The sequence below is a fragment of the Hirundo rustica genome, chromosome 8, assembly GCF_015227805.2.
Source record: "Hirundo rustica isolate bHirRus1 chromosome 8, bHirRus1.pri.v3, whole genome shotgun sequence".
NCBI classification, from domain to species: Eukaryota; Metazoa; Chordata; class Aves; order Passeriformes; family Hirundinidae; genus Hirundo; species Hirundo rustica.
The window spans coordinates 24,815,888-24,831,643 of NC_053457.1; the positions used below are offsets into that span (position 1 = coordinate 24,815,888).

General features: G+C 42.0%; 1 protein-coding gene across 4 annotated transcripts in view; it reads left to right on the plus strand.

Annotated features, from left to right (window-relative positions):
• Positions 1 to 15,756, plus strand: part of SORCS3 (sortilin related VPS10 domain containing receptor 3) — a 275,376-nt gene that overhangs the window by 191,254 nt on the left and 68,366 nt on the right. For all 4 annotated transcript variants that reach the window (XM_040071470.2, XM_040071471.2, XM_040071473.2 and 1 more), the window contains 2 exons: positions 24 to 88; positions 6,894 to 7,012. In XM_040071470.2, the coding sequence (XP_039927404.1) occupies positions 24 to 88; positions 6,894 to 7,012 (184 nt within the window). The remainder of the gene's footprint in view (positions 1 to 23; positions 89 to 6,893; positions 7,013 to 15,756) is intronic.

Genomic DNA, 15,756 nt, shown 5'->3' on the forward strand with positions numbered 1-15,756 from the left:
TCTCTCTCTCTTTCTTCTCCCAGGTCAGTGACTGGTTTGGATAGAGAAACTGACCTTGTGCACATGGAAGCCCGGACAGCTGATGGACGTGAGTGCCTGCAGCCAATGCTAAAAACTGGGCTTTGAGCCAAGAATGGGGTGGGAATGAGAATTCACTTTACCCATCTTACCTCTCCATTTACATTTTAATTGGTTGGGGCGATGTGGGCCATGGGGTTTGATGTGATGTTCTTGTCCTGAGCCTATAGGGGAAAGTCATGGGCCACAGGTCTTGTGTCTAGGAGAGGGTGGACAGAAGCATGGTCTGCTGGGCTAAGAACCCATCTATTCTGTTCCCTATTTAGCTGTTTCAGTGTCATGTAGTTCACGTCAATCATAAAGAGCTGGGCTACCATCTTGGAACCTCTGCGCATTTCCAGAGGTGCTCAAAGCAGCTAGGTGGTACCTGAGAATTTGAGAAATTATCTGCAGTCAGACTTACCCTCCAGCCAGAATGTCCCTATGCCCCTTTGTCTTGTACTGAAAGTATTTTTTGGTTTTGCTCATAATGTATGGATAGGTGTTCCAGACCAAAACATTACAGATCTTGAAACAGTGCCTGGATCTGAAGCAGGAAATAGGGAAAAAAATTCTTAACCCCTCACTGAAATGAATGTAGTCACATTTGCAGTGGAATGGACTCCTACGTAGTCAATCTCCAGCAAAGACAATGGTATTCAAAGTAAGCTGACTTACTCTCTCCAAAGTGTTTTAGATATGTCTCACAGGAAGTGCAGCATAGTAATACTTCTGTTCCTTGTGGGAACTTTACTCCAGTGTGAGAAAATGGGAGCAATGGGACAAGTGTCCCATTTCGCTGCAGGAATGGTATAGAAAAAACAGCATAGGATTGAGGAGTTAGAGGATTTCTGGGAGAAAAAAATAAAAAAGCCTTATTTTTTCTGGTGGCAAACTTTTCTCTGCCTTAGTCAAAGGCTGCGTAGGCCAGATGTGTGAACAAGCTCCTGTCTATCAAAATGGCTTCTCTGAGGTTGTGGATATTCTAATATCACTCATTGGCCTCCCACTGCTATTGAGTGACGGCAGCTGAATAAATAACCAGACAATAAAAGCTCAGGGGTGACAGCTGTTTGTTGAATATGTGGAAGAAGCAAAACAGGCCGACAGGTGGGTAGACAAGGTACGGAGGCATCTTCAGTGCCTTTGCTGCTGCGTGTATTGTCGCAGGTATGACGGGAGAAGTGGTCGAAAGCGAGTTAAAAAAAACCCAAGCAAGCAAGCAAACAAACTGCTGATGGAGTCTCTTTTCAAACTAAGTTTAAACTTGCTCAGCCAGCTATTTGAATATTGGATATGTCAAGGATGTAAATGTTTGAAAGATGTATCCCCAGCTTAAAGACAGCTCTCTTCCTTCAGGTCTTGTTTGCTCAGGGGTTTGCCCTTTGTTCTTGTTTTAATGTATAAATTCAGCATTTTGAAATTGGCAGCTGATGGTGTTGAGGGTTTCACTGGAAGCCAGGCTTGGCCAGTAGTGTCAGCGAAACAAGAGCCCCACTGCAGCCTCCACCCCAGATCTGCTGGGCAGTGCTGGCCCTGCTGGCATGTACCAAATGACTCCTCTCCCAGCACAGCACAGCACAGAGGAGCAGTGTTGCTCCAATTAGAGGTTCTAAGGCTTAAAACAATGTTAGTTTGTGTTACAGAGCAAGGACAGCCTCACAGCTATAGACTTCCCCAGTGCGATACTGTACAGCTCTGGGTGCTCAGGAATGGGGTGCTGAACTTTTCTCCCAGTTAGTTCTGCAACCAAATTGGGCCTTTGTGTGCTCAGTGAAACAGCTGAGGCACTTACACCTGCTGGAAAATGGGGCCCTGCAGTTAATTCTTGATCAGAAAGTTTCTGATGAAAGTTTTCCTCAGTATTATGCAGAAGGAAGGAAAGGCTTCTGTAATGCCTCTTTTAGGACAGTCTGGTGGCTCAGTCCCTTATTTGATGCATTAGCAGACATGGATTTAAGTATTCCCATTGCTTTGTCCAATTCAGATAGAAGATCTGTGCCTTCAATGTCACTGGCTACTTGAAAAACACATGATTCTAGATTTCTAGATTAGGCATTTTTCTTTCTTTTCTTGTTCTGTTTTCCTCCATGTTTTTAATTAAAAAAAAAAAAAAAAAAAAAGAAAAAAAAAAAAGGTAGGTAGTAAAAGCAGTGGGGAAGGGAAGGAAAGGAAGGTAAATGATATTTAGGACCACACCCCTGAATTTGATTATTTTTTTTTTTTTTTTTTTTTTTTTCTTTTAGCAGTAATTGGGACTCAAGAACCTACCTGATACCTATTCAGACACTGGAGCTGGGAACAGGTGGTGGGGCATGCTGGAGTCTCTTCCATCCATAAATGAGTCAGGGCTATCAATAACTTTATGGATCTGGGAGCTGGCAGCCCTGTTAACCTCTCTGGTGTCTGTCCTTCAAGATATCTTGCCACATGGTTTTGTCTGTCCAGTCATTAGAAGTGATTGTGTCTCTGAAAAACTCATCTGCCCCTGTGTCTATTCTCCTTAAACACTGCATGGTGCTGATAATTCCAGTGCCTATCTTAAGCTACTCCCATCTTTTGTAGCAGATGAAGTTTTTCACATTTTTTTGACATCTTGGCAGAGTCCTTGTAGCAGAATAATAATCGAGGCTTGCATTTTTAAATTGTAAAAACATCTAGGAGCCTTGGGCATTGTGCCTTCTGCCATGGTGTAGTAGACAGCAGCAAGGACAGGGCTGGATGAAAGGGAACTGTTGTGATCACTGACACAAGCACCCACCAGCATTACTGGGCAGGATATACTGAACTTTCTGATGTTCAGTGAGCTAATCTTCACCCCACTCACAGATACAGTGCAATAAACAGGATTTGAATTATAGCAAAAAGAGGGGGGGGAAAAATCTAACCAGAAAGATAAAACAGGGTAACTAATTCCTGGAGAGTCTACATGTCTTTTTCTTAGGGGGAAAAATTATTGAGGCCAGTGAGTTTTTTTCTCCTTCCCATGAAAACCTTCACGAAGTCATGATTTTAGATCTCGCCTGATGCCAGGACCTGGTTTAAGCTGAGCCAGTCTGCCAGTGCAACTTGTCTCTATCGGCCGCCCTTTTCCCTGTTAGCCATGCTGGCCAGCCACCCCTGCGTTCGGCTGCCTTATTAATGCTGCCAGGAAGGAGCAGGGCTTGCTGTCCTGTGTCTCCCTAAGTCACAGACACCTGCACACAGGTTGGCCCTTTGCAGCCTTCAGCACAGTGACACAACAGCTTTGACTGTTTCACTGCCTCCCTTCAGGGACCCACATCTTTGGGGAGAGAGCCTCTTGTGCTCCTGCTTCCTGCCAAAGCTGGCATGGCTGGCAGGAAAAGATGAGACTTGGTAGCTTGGCTTATTTCACCAGTTTGTCCCTTACAGTTTCAAGAAATTGTTTCCGTTTTGTCACTTCAAAAAGGGTAAAAATACACTCCGTAATCTCAAGATGGAAGACGGTGTTAAATAGCAGTGAGGAGGCGGTTCAAGCTCCTCAAATGGAAAATGGCTGTACATCTGTGAAAGCCATTCCCTAATCCTGAGTGAGGTGGGAAGGGTTTGTGCGGAGGCATGGATGCTGGGATTTGAGCTGCAGCAAGCCCTCGGGGCTGCTTGATGTCCATATTGCCACATTCACAGATGAGCTGAGAAAGTGGCTGGAGTTGCTCATAAGTATGAGAAGTTTTTAATCCTGCCTGGGAAGTAGGGAGCTCTTCTCAGCTCCCCTTGCAGTGGAACATCATAAAAATCCCCAAAAATAACAAAAAATCCAACCTGCTAAAAGAATCCTGAAAACCAAAACACCCAGACCCTTTAATTCTGGTGTTGTGTAGGACAATAGATAAATTGGAAGTAGTGCCCAGAGAGAAACAACCTCCCTTAGGCAATATACCTCCCAGTGAAAGGTAAACAAGGCCTTGGAGGCGTGGCTGAGTCTCATGTCACCTGCCCCTCTGGGTGAATGCCCTTTTTCCTTGTGGTTGTCCAAAGTGGGATGCAAAATTACCTTGTTCTGGAGGACAGGGAGATAATAGCTTGGAAGTTTGGATGGCCTCTTCTCTCCAAATGGAGACTTTTGTTGAGAGACTTTGTACTTCCTATGTGAGAAGAAGTGCTCTGTGAATGGCACCCTTTAAGAAGCTTGAGCAGGGACTTGAGATTGTTTCTTACTTTGAGTTGCACACAAATGGGAACTGAACTGGGTGCTGCTATATTTTTTACCTGATTTTTAAATGTATTTTAAAGGGATTATTCTTTTCTTTTAATTTTCTTTGGGGAAGCAAGAAGAAAGCAAGACTTAACTTTATCTGGTATCCTAAAGCAGACAGGTTTAAAGATGTTTTGTTTGTGTCCACATTTGTTTTTTTAAATAGGCTTGTATTGTAAAATATATGAAAGTAAATAAAACAAGAGACTAAAAGGAAAATGGGTAGTGAGCTACCCCCCTTCTCCACCACCATCTCCTTGTGAATATTAATCAGGTGCCATTCTTTGAGTATATTTGATTGCTGGTGTAACACACTCAAAATGACATATTTCCCAATAGGCAGAAAGCTCGTTGTCATGTCAACACTTGTGATTTATCTGCATTTATTTGTGACAGGTTTTTATTCCTCTTCCCATTCTGTCACTCAGCAGCAGCAAATTATCCCCTTTTTGGAAGGATAAGAATATCCAGGCTACTGTGTGGGAGAACGTACTGAGGGAATGAGCTTCTAAAAATACAACTCCTGACCTCTCCTCCTTGTTCTGCCTAATTTTAGAGCTACCTCAAAGAGCTAGTCACTGCTGTTAATCTCTTTGGATAGTATGGCAGCACATAAGACCCCCTTGTTTTCTGAGCAGTTGTTTTTATCCACTGCAAGGTTGTCTTAATTTCCACGCTGAGGAGGCTAAATAGCAGCTCTGGGCCAAGTGTGTGTATATCAGTTGATGAAGAACTTTAACTTATGCCAGCTGAAAGTCTGACCTCTCTGCTGCTGCTGCTGGAATTTTACGCTGGGAGTGAGCGCAGCTCTGATACTCTGGTTATTGGCACTGTCTCTAGGTCAGGTGTTTTTCACCATACACTTTAATCACTGCCCGGTACTCTGAGCTGGCCCCAGCAACATTTTCTGCTGCTTTAGCATCCTCAGTGGGACTATGAATTCATTACTGCACCAGACCTGTGTGACTGCTCTGACTCAGCCCTTATTAACCTGGAATCCCTGGTGCATCAATCCAGAACCAGGTCTGCAGCCTTTAAACAGGAGCCTTCAGTCACTGGATGGTTGGGCATGGACCTTCATTAGATTAAAGCTTGGCTGTAGTTTGTGACTCTTTTAGACAAAACATCTTAGAAATTATGAGTCTAATTATTAATGCCTCTGACTTGCATTCTTTTTTGCATTTTTAAGAATGTTGCTGGGACAAGACTTTAAAAGAGGAAACAGTCTGTGAATCTTGTTTTAGAATCTGGAAAGGCAGTTGTCTGAATCTCTGAGGATTTCAGTCGTGCCCTCCAGAGCTTTCCACTGCCCCACATTTTGCTGTCACTGGAAGGACACAGACCAAGGAGAAGGCAGTTCTTTTGTGATGGAGAATCCTGTAAGCAGCTTTGCTGGGCTAGTGACTGTCTTTTAAAACTTCTCCTTTATCATTTTGGGCTCAATTTGACAAGGTCCATGTCAGAATGTTCTGTTGTGAACTAAAATCACTGCACCAGGCTCACCCCAGCCCTTATAAACTTGCTGTTTACTTCATTGAATTGCCTGTCCTCACCCTTTGTAGAAAAGCAAAGAAGCATTTGAATCTAGGGAGCCTGTAAATGTGCCACAGTGCAAAAGATATGACCCTTTTATCACTCCAGCTGTCATCTCAGTAGTATTTTCATTTTCTCCCTAATTTGCAGTTTTCAGAAGAGCAGTTGAAAAGCAGAGATGGCATATTTAGATTACACACATTCAGAAACACAGTTCCTTCATTGTTCTGTTTCATAAGGCCTTTACTTAGCCTGAGTGAAATAATGCTTAATCCCCTATACCCCCCCCACCCCCAGCTTGCTGGAGGTGACCACATCTCTTCTTGTTCTAACCTTCTGTATATCTGCCTCTTCCTTCTGTTGTCTTCATGTTTTTTCTCCCAGTCCTGCTCTTCCTTTCCAGTAATGCCAAGGCCTGACAAGATCCCATTAGTGTGATGGTCATCTTCTCTCTAGACAGAGCCATTTGATGCTTCTTGCAGTGCACAGAACTACTGTGAGGCATCTTCAGCTACTTATGCTAATTTATGGCCATGGCATTTTCATTCCTAGCCTGTGTTTGCTATGAAGAGTTAATTTTGGGAGATGAGTGAGATTTTCACAGAAAAATAAGTTAAACTTAGTAGTATTGATTTGGACTTTTTTAAAAATTATTTTTGTGTTTTAATACCACAATTAAAACCAGTCAACAAGGCTAGAGCGTTTCAGAGGGAAGCCGGGGATATGATTTCCAGAAGGGTATGGGAATTGGTGAATTCTAACTGGATGGCTTCTGCTCTATATGGTCTCATCAGCAGCTTTCTGATGCATTTATGGGACCCTCTATTTGTTGGTACCCTCCATTTATGGTTTGAGCTTCAGTCTCCTGAGGGACGTCTGCACAATAGGGAAGGGAATGGCAAATGTTGAATGTCAAAGTGTGGTGAGTTCCTAATTTCAGAGAGTTACAGTGTCAAAGGCTGGAGGTGGATCATGGAATAACATCTGCCTAGTTGGGAGCAAGACCTTCTTTTGAGCTGCTGATGTGTTGACAGACAAGTGGCCCCTACCTGGGCATTTCTGATGTGTCCGTGTGTTCCCATTGCAGACACCCACTATCTGACCTGTCGGATCCAGGAGTGCTCCGAGACCAAAAGGAGCGGGCCCTTTTCGCGCTCCATCGATGTCAGCTCCCTTGTTGTTCAGGATGAATACATCTTCATCCAGGTACGTTGGCTTCATACAAGCGGGACACACATTCTGCCTGCACAGGGTATTTTTTTTCTGTGCAAGGGAAGAGGCATATTCTTAGGATAAGTGCAAGAGCTGGGAGTCCATCCCGTTTGCTCTGCAGTCTGGGATAGAGCACTTGATCTCCCTGCTCATCGCTTGTCTTGAATCTCATATATTTTTAGTTTGTTCATTAAGGGTCCGTGGATTTCACCACTTACTAATTGTGTGGCTAATTGTAAAATACAAAGGAACTATAAATGAATTGGGGAGAACAGAGAAGAACAAAGGGAAGGTGTGAATGGTTATTTTAACAACTGGAAAGGTTTCTGCTGATTTGACAGTCAAGTAATGCTAACGGAGTGAACCAAAAACTTGTAGTAGGAGGTAAAATAGCAGAAAAATTGAGAAAAGGTGTTACAGGGCAACTTCAAAGTGAAAGATGGCTGTAAATTTGTCAGTTGGTGATGATTTTGGAGATGAGGAGAAAGCGTCAGAAATCAAATGAGAAACTATGTGTTTTTGAGAATACATGGGCTGGATGGAACAGGGCCATCTCTCTAAATTTCTGTGTCTGTGGAAGCCTGAGAATGACTAGTACAGTCTGGAAGAACACTTCCTGAATATGTACCATTTGGTTGAAAACTGAGAGCCAGGCTGTGGTGATTCCAGATTGTAGGAAACTCAGGAGACACAGAGATTACAGACATGGTGATATTAACTGCTTGTATCCAATGCTGAAGCAGGGGGAACAAATGAGATGAATACTGGATTCAGGTGGTACAAAAAAGACACATGCTTCCTTCTTTGAATAAGACTGTGTTACATTAAGCTCCTATTTCATTTCCTTGAGTGAGCATTTTTCTTGACTGTATCCAAATTATGAGAAAGTTTTGCCATGTTTATTGCAAGACTTTCTCACAAAAGGGAAGACCTATGAGTCTGTGCTGGGATTAGGTGGAGGACTGGATCCCTATGGCCTGGGAGGACTGCAGTATGAAAACTGCATTACATTGGAGCAACATTGGCAGACCTTTTCTGCAAGTAGGGGAGTCTGCTGCTCTGGAGATGACCTACTGCAATGGGAGCCACAGCTCCCCTCAATCCCCCATGAAACCCAGTCTGCTGCTGCTTCCTTTGGCCTCAGTGGAGATCCACTGCTAGAAAACACTGTGGATTCAGTTTTTGCAACTTAGTAAGTCATGATTTGACTAAAAGCAATGGTTTTCCAATCGATAAATGTTCTGATCTCCAAGGAGTATTTAAGAGAGACTCTCAATGTAGTGGTTTATGTCTGTGATTGAGAGTGGTGCAGAACATCCAATTCTTTAAGCAGGAGGCCTTACAGACATTTCTCACTCCACAACTCTCATCTGTGTTAAAACAAGGATACTCTGTTTAGAATCTTGATCTCACAGTGGGAACATGGGCCTGGTTTGCGTGTTCCTCTGCCTTGTCAGCAGTGAGCAGCTCAGGCTAAAAGCTTCTAGTTAAAAATCTTCAAATTAAAAAAAAGTGTGTGCGTATACAAACACATGCATGTACGTATATGTAATACTCAAGTGCCTTGACTATTCTTAGCAAGGTTTTATTATAGCTTGATGGGTGTTTGAAATGAAAATCACATCACCGCACTTTAAAAAGCTGTTAAATAAATGCACAGAGCATTGCTGCTGCTTTGGGCAGGAGACTCTCCATTCCCATCCTGTCTATCCCTTTCCCTGTGTTTTGTATGACACTGGCAGGGTTTCTGCCTGTCCAGCAGCCTGCTGTAAGTGGCTGCAGATGCTGGGCAGGGATTGAGTCTGTGCAGAGCCCAAGTGACACTCAGGCAATTCACATTCCCAGCATGGTCTGAGCCGAAGGTGTGTTAAATCCACCGTGTCCAGGACACGGTCAATGGACTATGCAGAGTGTTTGCTTGGTACATCTGTAGGAGTAATGATACGTCCTGGATGTATTGGTCTAACAGTCTATGTGGTGTTGCTGCCTATTATGGGATGTGTCAGATTGACTGCTTGCAATGTCTCACATGTATTGCTCAGTCTGGATAATCTTGGACAGAAGCGTAGGAACCAGGTCTTTAGAATTTTAAATATTAGAAAGAGATGAATGAATTAATATCAAATTAAATGTTGAGAACCTGGTGATGTTTAATAGCTGCATAAAGGATTGGTGCATGTGTTCTGTTACGTCTGTTCTGGAACAAATCAGAATTAATGTCTTGGAGTGGAGAGAGGAACTTGTTTCTTTTAACTTTTGTCATTGAACCAATTAGATTTTTAGTCTAAATCTGTAGACAGTGCTCCTCTAAAGTTAGAGAGATCAAAACCTCCAGGGACAATTTAGCTCTTATTTCACCTATTTCAACATGAGGCAGGACTCTCTTTGAGTATGCCTTTCTTATTAATATTAGAAGGAACCTAAGTAGAGCTTAGTGAAAACCCTGAAATTTTTGATGGCTAAAATTAGGGAAGATGAATTCCAGTTATTAGTATCAGTGTCTTAGTCTATCCACATACAGTTATTTACTAGTGAATATCCATTCTAACCAGGCTGATGAACAGGCCAGTACTGTAAGATTACTGGGGAGCATTAACTTGCACTCAAAGCAAATGTGATACTATGATCCATAATGGATAGGGGAAAGAAGAACACGGGAGATATTATAATGCCATTATAAATCAATGATTCCTGTTGTGCAGCACTTCTGAAAGGATCTTTCAGAATTACAGTACAAAGAAAGAAATTCAGAATGATCTTATGCTTAAAAATTTTACCTGTTGAAGAGAGTTTGAAAAGACTGACCCTGGTTACCAGGCAAAAGATATAAATAACATAACCCATGAAGAGGAAGGATGTAGAAGGTAATGTGGAGGGAATAAAGAAATAGCTACTAAGAGAATGTAGGAAGAATTATTATGAATAAAACAGTAGGTGATCACTCTGAATTTATTGACTGACTTTCTATTTGATTGATCAATAGTTATTTAAAGATGTCTAGCATGTCACTGGGATTGGATTGGATAATTCTGCATAAATTTATGCATTAAGAGAAAATCTTACCCTCTCTTGCATGTATAAGATTTCATTCAGTTTGCAGTATTGCTCTGGTGTAACCAGGAAGCAATATCATAATCTTCTTTCATGATTAGTACTTAAAATTCACAGAACTTGCAAAAGAGGTCATTTAATTGTGAGAAAACCTTGGAATATGACTGGACTGACGTACTATAGCAAAGGAGCTAATTTGATGATCAACTTTCCAATTTAATGATGGTGTCTGTGGTGTTCAATTACACAGCTGTGCTCCAGTGAGTACTTGTTACTGAAACAGTATCATTTTCCAGACTTAGGTGTGAACATAACCTATAAGTCTATAAAAGATGTGATTTCCTGACAATTACCTAAACTGCTATGGTATTCTCATCTGCAGTGCCTACGCTGTAAGACACATGGATCAGGGCTAGTCTTTTGATATAAGTCTAGAGTACTGATACTTGGGAGAATTTACATGTTAAAAAATAAATTACAGAGGGAATTCTGGAAAAGGTCTTTTTCAGGCAAGCCTTGTATCAGGGTTTCTAATGCAATTGCTCAGGTTGCTGAAAAGCGTTGAAAATTAAATAGGCTTTAATGAAAATGGCGATTATTTTTCAGGAAATTTGATTTTGTGTGAGACAGCATTTTTTAGAAAAAGCCTTTTTATTTTCCTATAAGTAAACAAATAATATCAATGCTACTTGGTTCTTTAAAGAGATGATCAAGAATGATCTGTGTATGTTTCCTTGTCAACAAATCAGAATTTTCCACTGAAAATGAAGGAAAGCATGAGCAAATGTCACCACTTAGTTCAGGCAGTGAGGAAGGTCTGGGCCACAGAAGTCCCAGTACAGGGTTGCTTGTTTGTGGGGGTCTGAGGCATCCTGGGGGTCATGAGTAGGGCAGTGCATTCCCTGGGAATCAGCTTTGCTCTGGGACAGTGCTTTTGGCAGAGAGCAGCATTCTTGTGGGCAGACCTATAGCTGCCCTAGAGAGCTAAGTATTGGTAAGTTAGAGGAGCTGCTCCTGGTTGCCCAAAGGTTATGTGCAATCATCTCAGGTACAGTGGCTCAGTCGTTCTGAGTGGCTGGACTCCCACCTTGGATGAGCCTGGCCACTAGTGGAGAGGGATGACATTCCCAGTGCTGACCTGTCTTCACACAGAAGCCCAGCTATCAGGAGATGGACAGAAATAGTGATGGAACTCTTGAGAATGTGTGACATGATGACTGCTGGCACCACTGCTGTCATAGTGCTGCTGACTTAAGGATGTCAGTGGGACAAAATTTACAGGGAGATGGTATTTTATATGAGTAGGAACTGATAGAAATTAGAAAAGGGACAGATTAGATTTTGGGCATATTCACAAGATCCTAAGGGACTTGAGGAAGGATTCGGTCTCTCAACATTGTTGATTCTCTTTTTTTTCCCCAGCTGTACATCTAGGTCTCATAAATATGTTTCCATCCCCCTATTAATCTTGTTTGTTTGGTAGACCCTTCTGCATGTGGCTTCCCCCAGAGATTGTACCAGTGCATTCCAGCATGCGGTTATCGCTGTCCCCATTCCTCCCTTACACTTCTGTCTCTGTCAGCACTTGGAGACCCTCAGGGTTACTTTGGCCTTTTTGATTTGAGCTGGCTGTAAGTCAGTGCAGAGGTGTGTGGATGGGTGATCAATACCTGTCTTGGTTGCTTTTTATGTCTTTATTTTTCTCCAGGGTACTGCAGACTCGGCTATCCCAGCAGAGAGGAGCTGAAGTTGATCTGAATTGTAGCTCAGACATTCAGTACTTTCCACAGCAGTAACAATGACACTGGGTTTAGAAGACTCCTCAGACTTAGCAGATGAGGAGTTTGGTTTGAGTTTGGGCCAAACAAATGCCTTTGGAGAGGAACCCTCTCAGATCTCTCTTTGACTGGTGGTCTCATAAGGACAGTGAATGATCCCTGCAAAGTTTGATTAAAAAGGGCTGACATTTTGCTTCAGATCCTAGTCCATTTCCACTTTAAAAGGGAAGTGCTTTGCACGTCTAATCAGAGAGTTGTGCTGAGAGGCAGTACCTCATCACTTTCCAAGGCCTTTAAAGAGTGGAAACATGGGTACCACTTCCCCTTTCCATCTCATGGCATAATTTATCAAGGTGTTTAGCTGCAGGCTGAAACTCAAGGGTGTCCTGTTTCTCACTGGCCTCTGCTTCTACTTCTCCTTCTGGGAAGCTTTCTTGTCTACCTCCTATCCCATTCATTTGTGATTCAGTCTCCTGGGAACCCTGGGAACTGCACATCTTTCTCTTGAGTCCATATTCCTTCAGGTTGCCCTGGGACATATGTTCAAAAAGCTAAGTTGCTCTCTTGGTGGCCCTTTGTGGGCCGTCCACATGTGAGGGCATGTGAGGACAGCTGGGAAGAGAGGCAGCACCTTGGCTGTGGTTTATAATCCTCCTGAATGTGCTGGGGTCTGTGGTGTTGCCATGTAGGAGAAAGGGATGGTGGTTACTCGCATCTTGCACGTGCAGCAGTGTAGAAGCAGCTGCAGGTCTTGTAGGAGGTGTAGGAATTGCATACGGAAAGTGAAAAGTTTAAGTAAAAATGTTCTCCTGTGATACTGATCTTTTATCTTCTCTTCTTGACCTTCTGAAGTAATTTTGAACGTGGTAAACTTTTGCCTAATTCAGAGAGCTGTACAGCAGGGCAGCATCTCAGCCTGCTCACTGGCAGGAGAAGGAGCAAACCCAGAATTTCTCCAGAGGTTGTTGTGTGCTGCAGCTGAGTGGGAGTCTTACAGTACACATCTGAGGAGCTCCTCTGGCTCAAAGGACCAAACACTTCTGTAAAAATCTGCTGAACCATTTCAGTCTTCTTTTGCATCAGAAAAGTTTCCTTAAAACATATGCAGATCTGTATTCATCCACAATCACTGATAACTTCTTACAAAACCTATGGGTAATATTTCTTTATTTGGATGCCTGGTGTCTCATCAGTGTGTCCAAAAATTTCAACCAAAGTAACTTGATGCAAAATGGCATTTATAGATTTTCTTTTTAACTGAATCAAATTCTGGTTTTATCAGGTTGCTTATATTCATAATAACCTTTTTCCCTCAGCCTCAGTAGAAAGAAAAAATACTTATTATTTATTATATTAGAATTTGGGTGGGGGGGACATTTCTCTTTGAGGCATTATAGAGAGGGAAAAAAAATCCTGATTCTAGAAGCTACATATATCTTAAGCCAGGTCAGAGAAGTAGTTTAATATTATTACTGGTTGTAACTAAGCTTGTTTAGGAACACTTGAAAGTGCTTACATTTATTAGGACATGAGTGTATGTTTCAAGTTTATTGAGTATTTAAGAATAGGCTAAATGAGCACATTTGCTGAATAGAAGTAATTTATCAGGTGAATAGACTTCAAGCAGCAGCTACAGCTGAGTTTATGCTAATTCATGGGAATTCCTGACCTCAGTTATCAAGTTATCAATTTAAAAACTTAAATAAGTGGCAAATTTCCCCAGGAATAAAGAAAGAGTTGGTGTTGGGGGCTTTTTTGTGTTTTGGTTTGGTTTGGTTTGGTTTGGTTTTGGTTTTGTTTTTGTGTTTTGTTTTATTTTGTTTTGTTTGGTTTGGTTTAGTTTGGTTTGTTTTCGGTTAATGTAAGACTTCCCAGCAGTGAAACAGGATAGAAGGGAGAAATTAAATGTTCATTTCCCAGTATAGAGCCTTCTCTTAATTTTCATAGAGACTAAGTACACCATGTTCAAATATAAATTTCTTTCCTCCATTTTTTCCTCCATTAACTAGGAGCCAAAGGTCTTAACAGAAATCAATCCATGCAATTTATTTTTAACTTCACCCTGCTTAGCTGTGATTGATTTTTATCTTTGCAATCGATGGTAAAGAAAACGGTTTGGCGGGACAATGGAGCACTCTCCAGCTTGTAGGGGTTGGTCTTTGAGTCTTTTATTGAAGGAATCATTAAAAGCTTATTATGAAACTAATAGGATGAAGACGTTTAAATGATGAACACGATTACACCTGTTTTACTGGTGAATAATGCCTGCTACAGCTGATCTCCTCTCACTCCTATTTAAAATGCTGGACAGCATTCCAGTGGGGGAAATTAATCCATACAGATGAAAGAAAGTGCATCCCACATGCTAGTTAAAAGCTCTTCTTAAAGCAAGACAGGCAGTAAGTAGTTAGCTACTTTCCTATTCGCTGCTGGGTGCTTTTTATCCATTTCTAGCACAGTTTCATATTTTCTGTGCCAAATATCACATTTGGAACTTGAGCCTAAGCATCTCTTGATAAAAAAATTATTAACATTTTCATTTATTTATTTATTTTTTATTGATTTTCTTTCTAGGGCTTTTTGTGCTGTACTTTCTTCTATCAGTCTCTCTCCCCTCCCCTCACGTTGTCTGATTGATCAGCTGAAGATGTAAAGTATTGCCTTGGCAAACTCATATGTTTCCTCTGAAATCAAAAGGAGGCTTAATGTGTACAATTATGCTCTTCTCATAAGTTGATTTCTGTGTGGGTAATGTGCACCTGCAGCTCTGATGTGGCTTGTGTTTTGGTGTAACTGCACATTTTCTGCAGGAGTTGCTTTTAAAACAAATGCAATGCTCTCACTCAAGATTACTCTGTCCTTTAGCTGTGTCATCTTTGCTCTGAGGGGAGAGGGAGCTGAACAGGGACTGGGCCAGCATCATAAATGCTCCTTTGTCATAGCAAATTTTCTCTGATGGGTGTGTTGCTCTAAAGAGTGTCATGTTTTCCAAGTCTGCTGAGTTTACCAGGCAGCTTGAGGGTGCTTCATGCACAGAAACTCCACAGTGCACTCAGATAATTGCATATTGTTCAATGACTGTGCAGAAGGTGTAATATTCATGAAAACCACAGGGCGATAGTTCAGACCGGATGGTACCGACCATGGTGGGATTTATGCTGGGGCAGTGGAGAACCTTACTACACCAAAATGTCTGGAAGATTGCTTTTCCTGGTAATGGTGGGTAATCAAGAAAAAAGAACATTACACTAGGTTCATGTTCTTCCTCATCTTCTGAACCTCTTGTGACTGGAATTGTGGTTAGGCTTGGAAGAGGAGGCACAGCTTTTCAATCCTCATACTCACAAACTCTGAAGAACCCCCAAATCCCTTGGTAAGGGTGTCAGTGCAGCAGCCTGCCTGCTGAACTTGTGCTTTAATACACCATTTGGTTGGGGGGATTTTATGGTCACAAGAAGGAGAAAGGGAGCCTAAAGTTAAAGCAATGTGGAGGGATGCCTGGGCTCCCTATGGAGTTGGAGAACACAGATCCAGGATGCTGCTACAACACTGATAGAGTACTGCTGAACTTTTGACTCCTACCAACTCTTTTGACTCCTACCAACTCATTTGGTGCTACTGGAAAGCAGAGGAATCACCTCAGAAAACAAGTGAGGTGTTTATTGAAGATAACATCAACCATATATTAAGAACTTACTATTAACAGGAAGGGTAAAATCTGGTTCTGTGAGCTTTTTGGTCACTTTCCTGCAAATTCTTTGAGCAGCAGGAGGCAGATGGGGCCCTCCTTAGCCCAGGGGCTTTTCTGAGATTTACTGATTTCATGTTTGTTCCATCAATATCTGACTTACATTGGAAATTATGAGTCCCAGCATCAGCCAGCCAGGAAGATGATAAAGAAGCCTTATA